General features: G+C 47.2%; 1 protein-coding gene and 1 long non-coding RNA gene across 7 annotated transcripts in view; one reads left to right on the plus strand and one right to left on the minus strand.

Annotated features, from left to right (window-relative positions):
- The window catches only part of KHDRBS3 (KH RNA binding domain containing, signal transduction associated 3), a 189826-nt gene that overhangs the window by 168728 nt on the left and 7992 nt on the right, over positions 1-13106 (plus strand). For 3 of the 5 annotated variants that reach the window (XM_019459778.2, XM_053896596.1, XM_019459776.2), the window contains exons 8-9: positions 10015-10073; positions 12178-12809. In XM_019459778.2, the coding sequence (XP_019315323.1) occupies positions 10015-10073; positions 12178-12269 (151 nt within the window). In that variant the 3' untranslated portion in view covers positions 12270-12809. Of the gene's footprint in view, positions 1-10014; positions 10074-12177; positions 12810-13106 lie in introns of those variants that run through there. The other 2 variants (XR_008420084.1, XR_008420083.1) reach the window with 1 other exon arrangement.
- Positions 1766-11617, minus strand: LOC109273084 (uncharacterized). 2 transcript variants are annotated; one of them, XR_008420085.1, is made up of 3 exons: positions 8915-11617; positions 3116-3352; positions 1766-2070 (listed from the first exon to the last, which is right to left on the minus strand). It is a non-coding gene; the product is annotated as an uncharacterized LOC109273084 (long non-coding RNA). The 2 variants fall into 2 exon arrangements; XR_002082738.2 differs by having other exon boundaries at positions 8697-11617.

Consider the following 13106-nt stretch of genomic DNA (forward strand, 5'->3'; position numbering starts at 1 on the left):
CATCAGTAAACTTGTCATACTCTGTCTCATTGAAACGCCTTGGTCCGTCTTCCATTTGGTGGGTTTGGAAACATCGGACCTAGGTCATACGAAAAACACTGGTTCGCTGGGACGTGCGTGTTTTCACGGTCCTGTGACGCATTTCCCTGGGCAGTATGAAAGAGCCGTATCTGTTGCCACCACCACCGGTCTCAACAGAGAGGTCTCTCTAGAAGTACTGCCTTATTATCCGTTTACAGTGGTCAGTACTAACTTTCCAAAATTGCAGCGCATACCTGAAAGCTTGAATTGAGTCATCGGTAACAAATGCTGTCAGTTTTTCCTGAAGAGACAGGCTCACTTCGTTCATCTCTGAGAACGTGTCTGCCACATACGTGCGTCGGAGTAACCATAGTCTGTCTGCACTTGATTCTTTCAAGTGGAAAGCTGTGCCGCGAGAAGGCCCGAGGTCACCCCCACGCCCCAGCCAGCCACCGACCTCCCGTAAGCACCCTTCTGTTTCATCATGCAGAATAATAGTGGAGATCTATTAAAATTAGTAATCTGTACTGCTTCATCAAGGACATGTTTAAACGAACATACTTTTTAAAAAAAAATGTTTTTTAAGTTTATGTATTTATCTTGAGAGAGAGTCCCAGCAGGGGAGAGGCAGAGAGAAGGAGAGACAGAATCCCAAGCAGACTCCGCGCCACCAGCGCAGACCCCGATGTGGGGCTCAGACCCGTGATTGATGGCAGGGGCTCTCAGGAGTGCCCAGGCCACACTTGGAACACCACCGCTCTAGGCCGGTTTGCACACGCAGGATGCATATACTAGGGCTCTGGGAGAGCGCGGGGCGAGAGCCACCCCCAGCGGCAAGCGTAGGAAGCTAGTTATCGAGGGCCCTTTAACCCTCATGCAGCCCTTTGGTCCACTGAATTGTCCTCACGCCGTCAGCTCCCTGAGGGCAGAAGTGTGTTCCCTGTGTGCCCATCACACATGAGGTGCTGTGAAGCCAGGGGTGGCCTACGAAGAGGGGCTGGCCCTGGCCTCCCTCCCACATCAAAGCTGCCTCGTCCAGATTTGCAATCCTCAGGGGAAGAGGGACAAAGGATTAACAGCCTTGCGTTTAGATCTGAACACGATTTGCAAAACCCGGAAGACAGGAATGAAGTGCCCTTACCCCCATCTCTCCCGTCTTGGAGGAAGCTAGCTCCGTTTGGGGAGCAGCCCCCAGGAGGGGCGGTCGTGACCAGGCATCAGGGGGAGGCCCGGATGTAGCAAACCGGTGGGCCCACGACCAGACCTTGGCTGCCGTTCTGCCATCCGACCGGTGCAGCCCAGTTCGGAGACTTATTTATTCGGCACCTTCCTGAGGAAATGTTCTGAAATCTTATTAAAGAACTATTAGAGAAGTAAGGCTCTTACTGAAAGCAGATTGGAAATTTTTTAGCCAATTACCCTGAAGGAATTTCAAGTCTTTCAGTTATCTGTGATATTGGGAAAACAAGAGTAGTCCCACAATTTCATTTTAAATGTTACTTTTCACTTACTCTGCTTTATCTGTAAAAATTCTTAATGGTTGCAGAAGGATTACAAGCTCCCAGGTAGAGCGAAAACACTAGCCCAGGCCAGCCGGTCCGGAGCTACTGTCTGGACCACGTGTGCTCAGTCCGGTAGTTTTTCCTGCCAGATGATAAGCATTTCGTAAACGTTTGCTAAAATTTTAATTTTTGTCAAAAGGATTATAGATAAAATTTTATCTTAAAAGAACGGGCCAACATAATCCAGAAAAACATCAGCCCTTTCATGTTAAATTCAAACAACACAGAACTTACTAATTAAACTTTGGAAGAGATTCACTGAAGATGATTCTGGGATGAATTCCAGATTCACCTCCCACCCCAGAAAATTGCCACAACTGCTGCAACACAACGTCCGTATTACACACTCTTGCGTGAGTCATGGACGGTCTTCAGCCCTCGTGTTCGTATCAGTCTTCCTCTTACCTGTCTGATCTGGGAAGGATCAGCACTGTAGGGAGCAGTTGAGTTAGACATGGCTCCCATCCTTTGACCTCATTTTTCTCACCTGTAAAATTAAATAATATGTCTGCTTCAGACAGGGCCTTGAGGATTAAGGGATAATCTATAATGCATTATAAACCAAAAAGGATTTAAAACGAGACAGGAAGATTGAATCAAGAGGATGGACTAAGAACACATACCTGCTCCACCATCGCCCCCCCCCCCCCGCCCCGCCCCCGTTCAGAATCCCCTGAAGTGACAGAAACAAGTTTCAAAAGATTGTGGAAGGGAAAGCAGATGAAACGAGAGCCTTGAGGAAACCAAATGAAACACTCCCCCCCCCCCCCCCACCATGGAAGAGAAGGGTGCTGTAATGGTGGGGAGGTTTAGGAAGACGTAAAACCATGTCAGTGGCTGTAAACAGGGGCACCAAGGGAATTGATCGAAGTCTGCATTTGGAACAGCCAGGCTGGTCTGGCCCTGGTTTCTAACCAGGGATGCTCAGCAGTGCGGTCGTGGTGTTCATTCCCAGGTTACAGCGGGAGCCATGCAAAGCCAGACCTCAGACGGGACCACCCTTTAGGGCAACCAGGAGGCCCAGGGACGGGAAACAAATCACTTGCGTATCCCACCCAATAGCGTACTCTGTCCCTTTTCCGCAACCACCAGAAGAAAGCTATTTTGAACGAGAGGTAGTGTCCGCAGACAGGCAAACTGAGAATCTCAAATCAGAAAATGAACACCTATCTATCCAGCATATACTAAGCATTTAAAAAACAGACTCAACAAACTGACAAACCCACACTTTGACAGAACAGAGCCCAAAGAATAGAAGATGGTTGTAAAGTAAGTAATTAAATCTTCATATGGAGACGAATACTGGGAATCCACAAAGGCCAAACCAGTTAGGGAGGCAGGAATTTAAAAATTAAGTATCAGCAAAGGATAAAGAGCAAGCAAGTATGGGAGAAAAAGGGAGACGGGAGGTGGGACCCAGAACTTCAAAACTGGGGTCACCGGAGTGGGAAAGCTAGAAGGATGAAGGGGCAAAGAGAATTTTGTAAAAGAGAAAATTCACAAGTTGAAGAAAGACACAAGTTAGTACTTACGTGGGAGGGCATGTTAGGTGCCAGGAGAGATGTACGTGTGACATGAGATGAGGGAAAGAAGCAGTGTCGTGATTTAAGAGACTTTCACTACTTTCCTGTTGGAAGGATCTCCTCCACACTCCGAGCAACAGCTCGAGTAGGATAAACATCCGCTGTGGCATCAGACAGACCTGACTTAGGGCTTTGGTCCTCGCTTGTTCTTGTTCATCCTTGGATAGTTGAGTTAACTTCTCAGACCTTCAATTTTATTGTATATAAAGGAGATATAATAATATCCACTTCGTCAGTTTGTCATGAGGTTAAGGGCAAAAGAGTATACATCTGTGCACACGCATACATGCACACACACGTGCACATTGTCGGTGCCCTGTGTATACCAGGTGAACTAGTAGAGTTAACTCCCCGTTTTTGAGAGTTCGTGAACCGCTTTGTAGTCTGACCCCCACTCACCTGTCGCTTCTTTCCTCCTCATTCAGTCCCTCAGCCAGTCATGTGTTACCTTCGTACCTTCCTCTCACCCCCCAACAACCTGAGACTCTGACCCCAAGGTATCTTGGACACGCTTCTGTGCTCATGCACACTTACACCCTACTCTGTGGAAATACATGCTCATCTTGGTTAGTTTCTTGAGAGCAGAGATCACACCTTACCTATTTCTGGATCTCCATTTTTCAGAATGGTGTCTCTCACATAGGAAATGCTCAAAAGTATACAGCCACACTTGGGCTTAGTGTTTCCTTTTAATTCTATTTGTCAAGTTTAGTCAACAGCCAGAAAATATTAAGTGCCTTTGAATCGTTCCGTCTTGCACCTTGAGAAGTGGGGTAAGAGGAGTGACCTCTTGTTCATCTTTACCCACTAATAACACTTGGTCTTTCTTGTATTGTCTTGGCCATAATTTTCCAATGATTTGCTTACAATTCAGTCAGCGCAATTAACAAACTTTACTGAGTTCCTACCTTGTACTAGGTGTCATTCTCAGGGAGCTTGAGGTATGTCATTGAATAAACCAGCCCCAAGTCCCTCTCTTGTAGAGCTCACAGTCCCATTCTACCGAAAGGACATAGACAGTAAAAATAATAAGTAAGTATATAGTATGTTAGAAAGTGGCAAATGCTGTAGAAAAAAGTAGAGCAGAGTGATACGGATGAGAGTTGCCAGACAGGGAGATTGCAGTCGTGATCTGAACGGACCATGTTGACATAGTGTCATTTGAACAGAGACTTGAGAAAGGTGAACTTAGCCATGCAGATGTCCAGAGGTAAGAGCATTCTAGGCAAAGGGAATAGCCGTGAAAAGAACGACTCCACAAACTTTTTTTGACCTGAGCAAACAAGAAACTCTGCTGTCAGCTGAAATCTAGGGAGCTTGGCTGGAGCAGATTTAGGGATAAGATGAGAGGCCCAGTGGAGTCTGGGCCTTGTTAAATTTGAGATGTCTGTTAGACATTGAAGTTGAGGTGTCGAGTAGGCAGTTAACACTTGAATGTAAACTTTAAGAGAGGTTCTTAGATCGGGGCTAGTTTTTGCTGTTTAGGATGTATACAAAGCAAGAGACTAGACAAAATCACAAGGGAGTTTAGGTCAATAAAGAAGACGAGGACCAAGGTCTGAAGTCTGGAACTCTCCAACTTGAAGAGGTCTGAGGAAAAGGAGGAACCGACAGGTCATCAGGTGAGGTCTAGCCAGTGACACAGGAAGGAAACCAGGAAATGCAGCAGCCTGACAACCAAGGAAAGAAAGGATGTCAAGGAAGAGGTCCCTTGTAACAGATGGTGAGCAGTCATTTAAGCACAAGGACTGAGAATTGAGTATTGACTTCAGCCACTTGCGGTTGGGTGGTTCCCTTGATGAAAGGTTTAAGGGGTGTCGTGGGGGAGGATGATTTCAATGGATGTGAAAGGATGATGTACTGGAGGGACTGGGTGAAGCAGGAAAGAGGACGTCATAGAGTGGGAACAGGACACTGAGCGAGGTGGGGAAGGTTTCTGTTATTGGTAATGGCAAGTCTAGGGCGTGACTCTTTTAATGGCTAAAAGAGCCTAGAACAAGATGGATGGACAAGAGTCGTCCAGGGAATTGAGAGACCAGCTTGTTGGAAGGCTCTTCTGTCCATCTGCTGAAATCCCCACGACTTAGGACAGTGATGCTATTGGGAGACTCCGAGTTAGGTGTGGGCATGGAGGAATGGAACGTAATGGTACTGGGAGAGGGAAGATGCTCCCCCTTCCTCTGGGCCCAACGGTACATGAGCTGTGGGAGATAAAAACTGGAGAAGGCTGCCCGGAAACAACCCAGGAAATAACTGTCAGCAGAGGAGAATCAAGTTTCCAGTGAGGAAGGAGTGTTCCAAGAGGAGGCTGAGATTATATAGGCAGCTTTGCCAGTGGTGGGCTGTGAATTCCAGGGGGCCCTGGGGGAAGAATTTCAGAGTGGGGTAGGTGCTGAGGGTGGACAGCAGCAGGCGGGCAGGACTTTAGGAGTCCTGGGGATAAGAGCATCCTAGTGGTCGAGAGCTTCCCGAGCTGACATAAAAACCAGCAAGAGGCCTGATGAAGTTGGTTTCAGAGACTTTAAAGTAGAAATTGGTGGAGAGTCTTGAAGAGGTTAAAAGGACGGGACAGATTAATGTCAGGATTGCCTTCTTGATCCCACAGAGACAGGGTGATCTGGGGACAGAGGTTCTGTCCTCCTCTTGGACCCCTGTCCGTGGAGAATAGAAGGTCTCAGGAGTGGTAGACTTGGTCCCAGTACTACAGTTTGCTCCTTGACCCCCGTGTTCTCTCCCAGCGTGTGTGCTGGCGGGGGGTTCGGCGGGGGGAGCGTTCTATACGCTGGTTGGTAAAACCAAGAACCTCTGGGAAAGCGAGGAATTCTGCTGCATACCTACACTTCCCTCTACCACTGAGACGGGGTAGAACAGCGGGGAATAAAGGGCTTGGGCAGACGTGGCCATAGGACCAGCAAAGGAAGCCCACTCTTGACCTGTTCAGGGAGCAGCTTCCCTGGATCCCTTTTGATGGGAGTTGATGCGTATTTGGCCTACTGTATTTTCTTACCTACTATTAATGTTATTGTATGCGTAAATGAAGAGATTTTTAGTGTCTTTTCCCTTTTGCCTTATGTTGGGTTTTTAGTTCATCCTTGGGAATTAGGACACATCTCTGGTTAATAGACATTTGAGGTGCACGAGATAAGGTGCTGGCAGAGCAATTCGGTGGAGCTGACAGGTATAAGAGTGGGGCTCAGCTGCTCCCAGCTTCCTGGCTTGACGACAGTCTTGTAATAAATAATCAGAAACTGGGCAAAATGATAGCAAATGTCAGTTTCAAGTTTTCACCTGTCAAAACTGAGATTGTCTTATCACCAAACCATTGCTGGACCAAATTATGCTACCTCTTATCCTCCTGTTCATGGGAAACATTCTTCACCCCCATTTTTTTTTTTTTTTATGCTGAATGGTGTTAGGGCACTTCACAGACAAATTTCCAGTCTGCGCTGATGTTCATTACTGCTCAGTCCATTTGATAAAGACTTGGTTTGGTCAAAAAGCTCTTGCTCGACTCCTATGTTGATTAGCTTCAGTGCCTGTCACCGACAGCATCGCATTAAACAGTGGAGGCCTGTCTCAGGAAAGAAAATTCTTGCAGTTCTATGAAGACGTAATTCACTTTGTGTGACTGATAAAATTCTCAAGAACATCAGGGTTTTATTTGTCTAAGGAGCCATTCTGCTGTAACTTCTGACCTTTGGAAAGAGGACCGAGGTTCATTTAATTTAGTGCTGTTTTCCACGAAACATTAGCCATTTTTTTTTCCCCCCAACAAAATGAGAAGTTATTTTGACTACTTTGTGGCCGACTGCAGTGCATGAGCCATCAAGAATGTCACAGCTGCCCGGGGTCCGCACAGGACCTACACCAGGCCCGTGGCTTGATGGACGGGGGTGCTGAGACAGTGAGCAGGACGCCCCCCCACGCCGGGAGCCCGGCAGGTGGACGCCCAGGTTCACACTCAGATGTTTGACCCATCGTTGACACTGACATTTCAACAGGGCGTTCCTTTCTGAATTTCTGTCCTCAAGATGAAAAAGAGTATTCTACTTAAGCAATTCTCCTATTTAAAGCTATAAAACCTTAAGAGGGAGGAAAGCAATATTGTTTCTTTCATTCTTGTTACTGCTGGATTTTTTTTTTAATGTGAATGTTTCTTTGATGTTTTTTTAGCCAGTCCCTCTTGTTTCTTTCCCTCTCCTGGTAGATCTGTGTGCTGCCCTGAAGGAAAATTGCAACTGTTGAAAGGGAGGGAGGGAATTTGAGGCCAGACAGACAAGTAAAGCAGTTGTAATTCATCACGATCACACGGCAGTGAGTTTCACGTGGACCCTGACTTACATTTCCAGGTGCAAGGAGGGGTCACAGAAACCCCAGAGGGGCAAGTGAGACGTTACGGGAGGGAGCGGGGCAGGTCTGGGTGAACCGCACAGCCCGCCCCCCCGCCCCTGGCATAGGTCTTCAGCACGTGGTGACGTTGGCACCTGAGCTTCGAGTGTAGGTGCTGTCCCTTCTGAGCTGTGTGACCTGGTGGCTCAGCGTCACTGTGCCTCAGCTGCTTCATGTTCAAGGATGGCGACTCTGTGGAGGTTCAGTGAGATCATGTCTGCAGAGAGGCGGTCAGTGCAGCCCGGGTCTCACTCATCAGAGGCCCTTCCTCCCACGCCGCGCCCTCGCGGAGTGCCAGTTCTCCATCTGAAGACCTTTTTTTAAAACTCTGTAGCCACACGCGATTCCTCAGAAAAATTACACATCGCCACTTGGTATATAATAGGTCAGCTGTAAGAGCGACTGCCCTGTTCCTGGGCAATGCTTGAAAAAACCATGGGGCTTAACACAGAACATTCCAGAGAGCGTACGTTCCATCTCCATGCCAGCAGGCTCCCGTCATCACCAGTATGGGACACTGTGTTTAATTAGCTCGTGAGGATGTGAGTAAGCCAGGAGAACAAGATCTGACCTGTATTTTGCACATGGAGGAGGCATTTTATACTGAGGAATATTCTAGGCTCGGCATTTGGTCAGTGCTTCTTGACCCTGATGGAAGTACTTGTAGACTCAAATTTTGAAGTCTGTTTCTTGCATCCGTGCCTCGTGTGTGCCGTTCCCCCGCCTGCAAGGCCCTTGCCGCCATCTCCTCTCTGTTCCCTCTCCCTACCCCTTCCTTGGCTTTCCCCCTCGGGTACTCAGAGCTGCTCGAGCATTAACGTTGTCCAGGAAGCCACCACGACGCAGCCAATGGTGGGGGCGCACCTCCTCCGTGGACTCCGTTCGTGTAGAGTGGGGCTGTGCTGGGGGGCGGGGGTGGGGAAGAAGCAAGGACAGGGCTGCTCTGGGGAGCCACGCTGACTCTGGGAGATTGGGAAAGTTCCCCAAGGAAGTAACATTGTGGCTAAAGACTGAGTAGCAGGTAGCTTGGAAGGAGAGGAAAGAAGAACATTTCTAGCAGAAGGCGGAGCAGAGGTGAAGGCCCTTGCCCACACGCTTGAGGCAAAAAGGGGCGCCCCCCCCCCCCCGCCCCCGTGCTTACCCCTTCCTCCTAGGATCGCCGTGCTGTGCTGCGGCCGTGGGAGCCGATGAGTCTCTGGTAGTGCTCACCTGACAGTGAAGCGTGGGGAGGAGAGCCAGGTGTGGGTTTGACCAACGAGCGTGTCACCTGTCTGTTCTCTGTGAGACTTGAGGCCGGCGCCCTGGCTTTCAGATCTGCAGCATCCTTAGCTATAAAATGGGTATGACACTCGTACTCACCTCGGGGGCTGCCGTGAGGACTCCACGGGATCTCGGCAGCTGGCATTCGGCAACACTCACAGCGTGGAGTTTATTATTCATCTTGCAACTTCTTAAGGTGTTAAGCAGCTGAGCTGATCATTTTCCATTTTGATTAGAACTTCTTACTTGATTGCATGGGGTTGGAATAATGAGAATGTTTATTTCCATGACAATCCAGGATAACAAATTCAGGACGATTGTTTCCCTACAAAATTAAGTAGAGTGGGAAAGCGGACAGCCTGAGAGGGTGAGTGGGAGCTCCCCCTTGGATCCTCAAAATAGCGTCGTAAACTGCTTATATCTGCCGTGGGTTAGTAATCTAGATTTTTCCATAGGTCTCTTCCTATAAAAAATTACGCCTGATTGAAATATGTTGTATACGTGTAGCCTCCTTTACATCATCTGCAACAGAATGGCCCTGGTGACGGGCTCCCTCCGACCCCCGCTTTCTCAAGGACGCTGTACGCGAGAACGCAGACGCGCCTGTGCTTTGAAAAGATGCTCGGCCTCATCCTCACACACGTGGTGAGGCTGCCGTCACCGGATGGCAGGGAGCCCTCCTGCTCTCCTGTCACGACACGGTCATCGTGCCGGCCTCCTGATCGGTAGCCACTTCCTGACAGTGACGGCATAGTCCTGGGGAGACGAAACCTGGAGTCTCGGGCCTTGTAAAGCCCACAGGTCACACAGCATCGGGCTTTCTGGGAGGTTGGAGCTAGAGAGGAAGGAAGGTCCTTGCCTTCTGGTGGACAGAACCCGTGGTTTTCCTCCCTCTGCACCCGCGAGGCGCCAGGCACGGGGCAGCTGCACTTGTCCGCGACCGGCCTGCGGTCTCTGCAGACTCTTCCTCCAGGACGGTCTGGTATCCGTCACGCGCAAGAGGCGCTCACTCCGTGCTCACTGGCCACTTGCTGTGGCTCAAGTGTCAAACACAGTTATGAGGCATTAAAGTTGGAAACCTCTGGTAACTGTTTTAGAATACTTGGCTGAATGTGATTCAGACTCACAGCCACGTCATTTTCTCCTGCGTTTTCATCTTTGTTTACGTTTTTATTTCTTGCGTGTTTTGTTCATTGCAGTGGTGCTGATTACTATGATTACGGACATGGACTCAGTGAAGAGACGTACGATTCCTACGGTGAGTACCTGGCCAGAGTGAACCGGAAGCAGAGCGGGGGGATGGTCCCAGAAACACCTTCAAGATCTTAACGGAGGAGAACGTACCTCATAAAGACGTTTTGACCGAAACAGCAGCTTCCTCTCCGTTCGTCTGTACATATCTAGCTATTTTCAGAAGCTCCTTTAAGATTTAAATTTAATATTTAAAGAGGACCAAATACTCACAGAAAATTGCATAGATTCACATCCTCAACTTAGATTTTCTGTTTGGGTTGATTGCCATGTGCTGATTTTCTCAATTATGGGATCGTTTGCCGAACTGCAGACACTTGAAAGCGTGGCGCTTTCTGAAGTGTCTTCGCTTCTTGACAGTAAAGGAAAATGAAGTCATTGAGTCTGCAGCTCTGAAACGATTCTCCCACCCCCATCTTCATATTTTAATTCCTCTCCGATCGCAAATGCTCTGAAAACATCCCTGTGGGAGTCCTTCCACAAAGGTTCCCAAAGCGCTGAGCCAGGGACAGGACGTCGGGCCCTCTCTCCAGCTTGCGGGGAGACAGCTAAACCCGCCTGAATTCAGTGGGAGCTGGTAGAGACGCAGGAGAATCCGCGTCCCAAGTCCCAGTGTGCGGGAGGAGGACAGGTTTAATTAAAAGAATTGGCGGCAGCAACATAATGATGGTAAGAAGCTCCTTTGCCGGAGGGCAAAGAGATCAGAGAACAGGAAGCTTCAATCAGTTGCAAAGCTCTGATAAAATGCCCGGTACCCAGCGCAAGTGAATCAGGATTCTGCTTAATGGATGTTCTGACATTTCTCTGAACAGAACTGAAAAACCATTTTCCGGTGTTCCTTTTGAAGTGCATTTTGTTATATCACCTGCCCCCAAGCTGTGATGACCTCACCTTGGATTTTTTTTTTTTTTTTTTTTTTTGTTATTTGTAACAAACACTTAAGAGAAATACCTTGGTTTGCTGGATGCTGTCCGCTTAAATTGATGCAAGTTAGCTTCAGGGAGTGACGTTGATTGCATGTTTGTATCAAAAGAAGAGGTCATTTTAAGTGTTTTTCCTTCACAGCCTTTTTAAATTGGTCTCAGTGGACACATGGCTTTTCACTTGCCGTACGTTGCCGCAGAGACGTTAACCATTTGCTGGCAGAGACTTGTGACGACTGGGTGAAAGTGCTGGGGTTGAACGGGTGTTTAGTTTCAGGAGGTCTAGATGATCGATGCCTCTTGTTACTCCAGACCCGTGTCTGGGATGGAGGCACTGGTGTGACGCCTCACAACGAACATTCCGTCACTAGGTGTGTTTCGTATCCAGGAAGAATTGTCGGGACGTTCGCATTCCACCCAACACAACTATCCTTCACTGAACTCTCCGTGGAAGGGCCCGGGAGCCATGGTGTCGGCGATTCTCTTTCCCTCCCCATCCCCGCATTGCTCTTTGTGTTTGTCTCCTTTTGCCTGCACACATTTTTATCTGCGTTTTCTATGTTTTTGCTGTTGAAAGAAATCTAAGTGGGGGCGCCTGGGTGGCTCAGTAGGTTGAGCATCCGATTCGGCTCTGGTCACAATCTCCGGTTCGTGGGTCGGAGCCCCGCGTCGGGCCTTGTGCTGATGGCTCGGAGCCCGGAGCGGAGCCCGCTTCGGATTCTGTGTCTCCCTCTCTCTCTGCCCCTCCCCCGCTCGCACTCTGCCTCTCAGTCTCAAAAACAAACATTAAAAAGAAAGAAAGAAAGAAATTTAAGTGATCCTCTTCCCATTCTCTTTCCCATTCAGAAGTATCTTGACGTTTAGCAAAAGGCAGTTCCCTTTGCTGTTTGAGCTTGTGAGCTTTGGTTAAATGGCCCAAAGGCAAGTTCTTGCGAAGTCGGTTGCCATTGGAGACACAAAAGTCATTTTTCTTCCCATGCTGTTAGGTTTTGTTAATGGGACAACCATTTTCCATTGTGTCTGTGATTTTTTTAAGTAAATACCGTTGGTTTTTTCCCTAGTGCATCAGGGATATATGTCTTCAATATGCCAGCTACCGTTGGTTCAAGGGTTAAGTTAGATTCTGAAAAATGAAGCCAGCGGGATCCATGGCAGTGATCTAATTGTGATTCGTCTTACTGATTTTAGGGCAAGAGGACTGGACTAACTCAAGACACAAGGCACCTTCAGCGAGGACAGCAAAGGGCGTCTACAGAGACCAGCCATATGGCAGATACTGATTGTACTGTCTGATGTTGTGAAATAGCCAATCTCCACCAGTCCTGTATACTGTTCAAAGTAATTTTTTTCTATGAACAATCCCTTTTTAAATAAATCAAAATGCTTAAAATCTGAATGGATGGAACTTTAAAACTACTTTGTTGAAACATCAACCTGGGCAGAAAAAAGGAAAAAAAAAAAAAGACATGTAAAATTTTGTTATTTCCAGTCTGTATATGAAAAAAATAGGTCATCAAAAGGAAAAAAAAATAACTTTGATTAACTAGTGTTAAACAAAAAAATAGGTTTACTAAATATGTTAATCCATCCTTTTAACATAAGCCTCACCTTTCATTTTAAAGGTTTCCATAGAAATTTAGTTATTTTATCTTTCAGCCATATGCTAGTTTTTTTTTTTTCTCTTGCCAACATGCGTAAAAAGGGAAGCCAATTACAAGTGCAAATAATGTGGTATTCTTTTGTAACTCAAGTCTTGAAATGTTCTGTAGTGTTAAGCAAAGTCTCCTCTTGCTTGATACTAAATAAACTTTTGAAAGAAATTTCGTGTGTGTGAGCTAACAATTTCATGTTTTGCTTATTTAAAAAGGCCTTCATAAATAGTTGTAAACAGGGAAAGAGTTCATTTAACAACGCTTGTCATAAAAGGGTTCACACTAAACATTGTACAACTTACTTAAAAAATGGTATAAAATTAAATGTACCATTCTCTACTCACCGTAGATTTAAATGCTGTTTAAAGAGTCCAAATGGTTATCAAGCTGCGTGAGTGACACGTTAAACCTACGCACAACCAAATCTTGTTTAAAAACTGGTTTTAAAATAACTATACTGATTTT

Source organism: Panthera pardus, unplaced genomic scaffold (genome assembly GCF_024362965.1).
Source record: "Panthera pardus isolate Hobbes unplaced genomic scaffold, ASM2436296v1 HiC_scaffold_7, whole genome shotgun sequence".
NCBI lineage: Eukaryota > Metazoa > Chordata > Mammalia > Carnivora > Felidae > Panthera > Panthera pardus.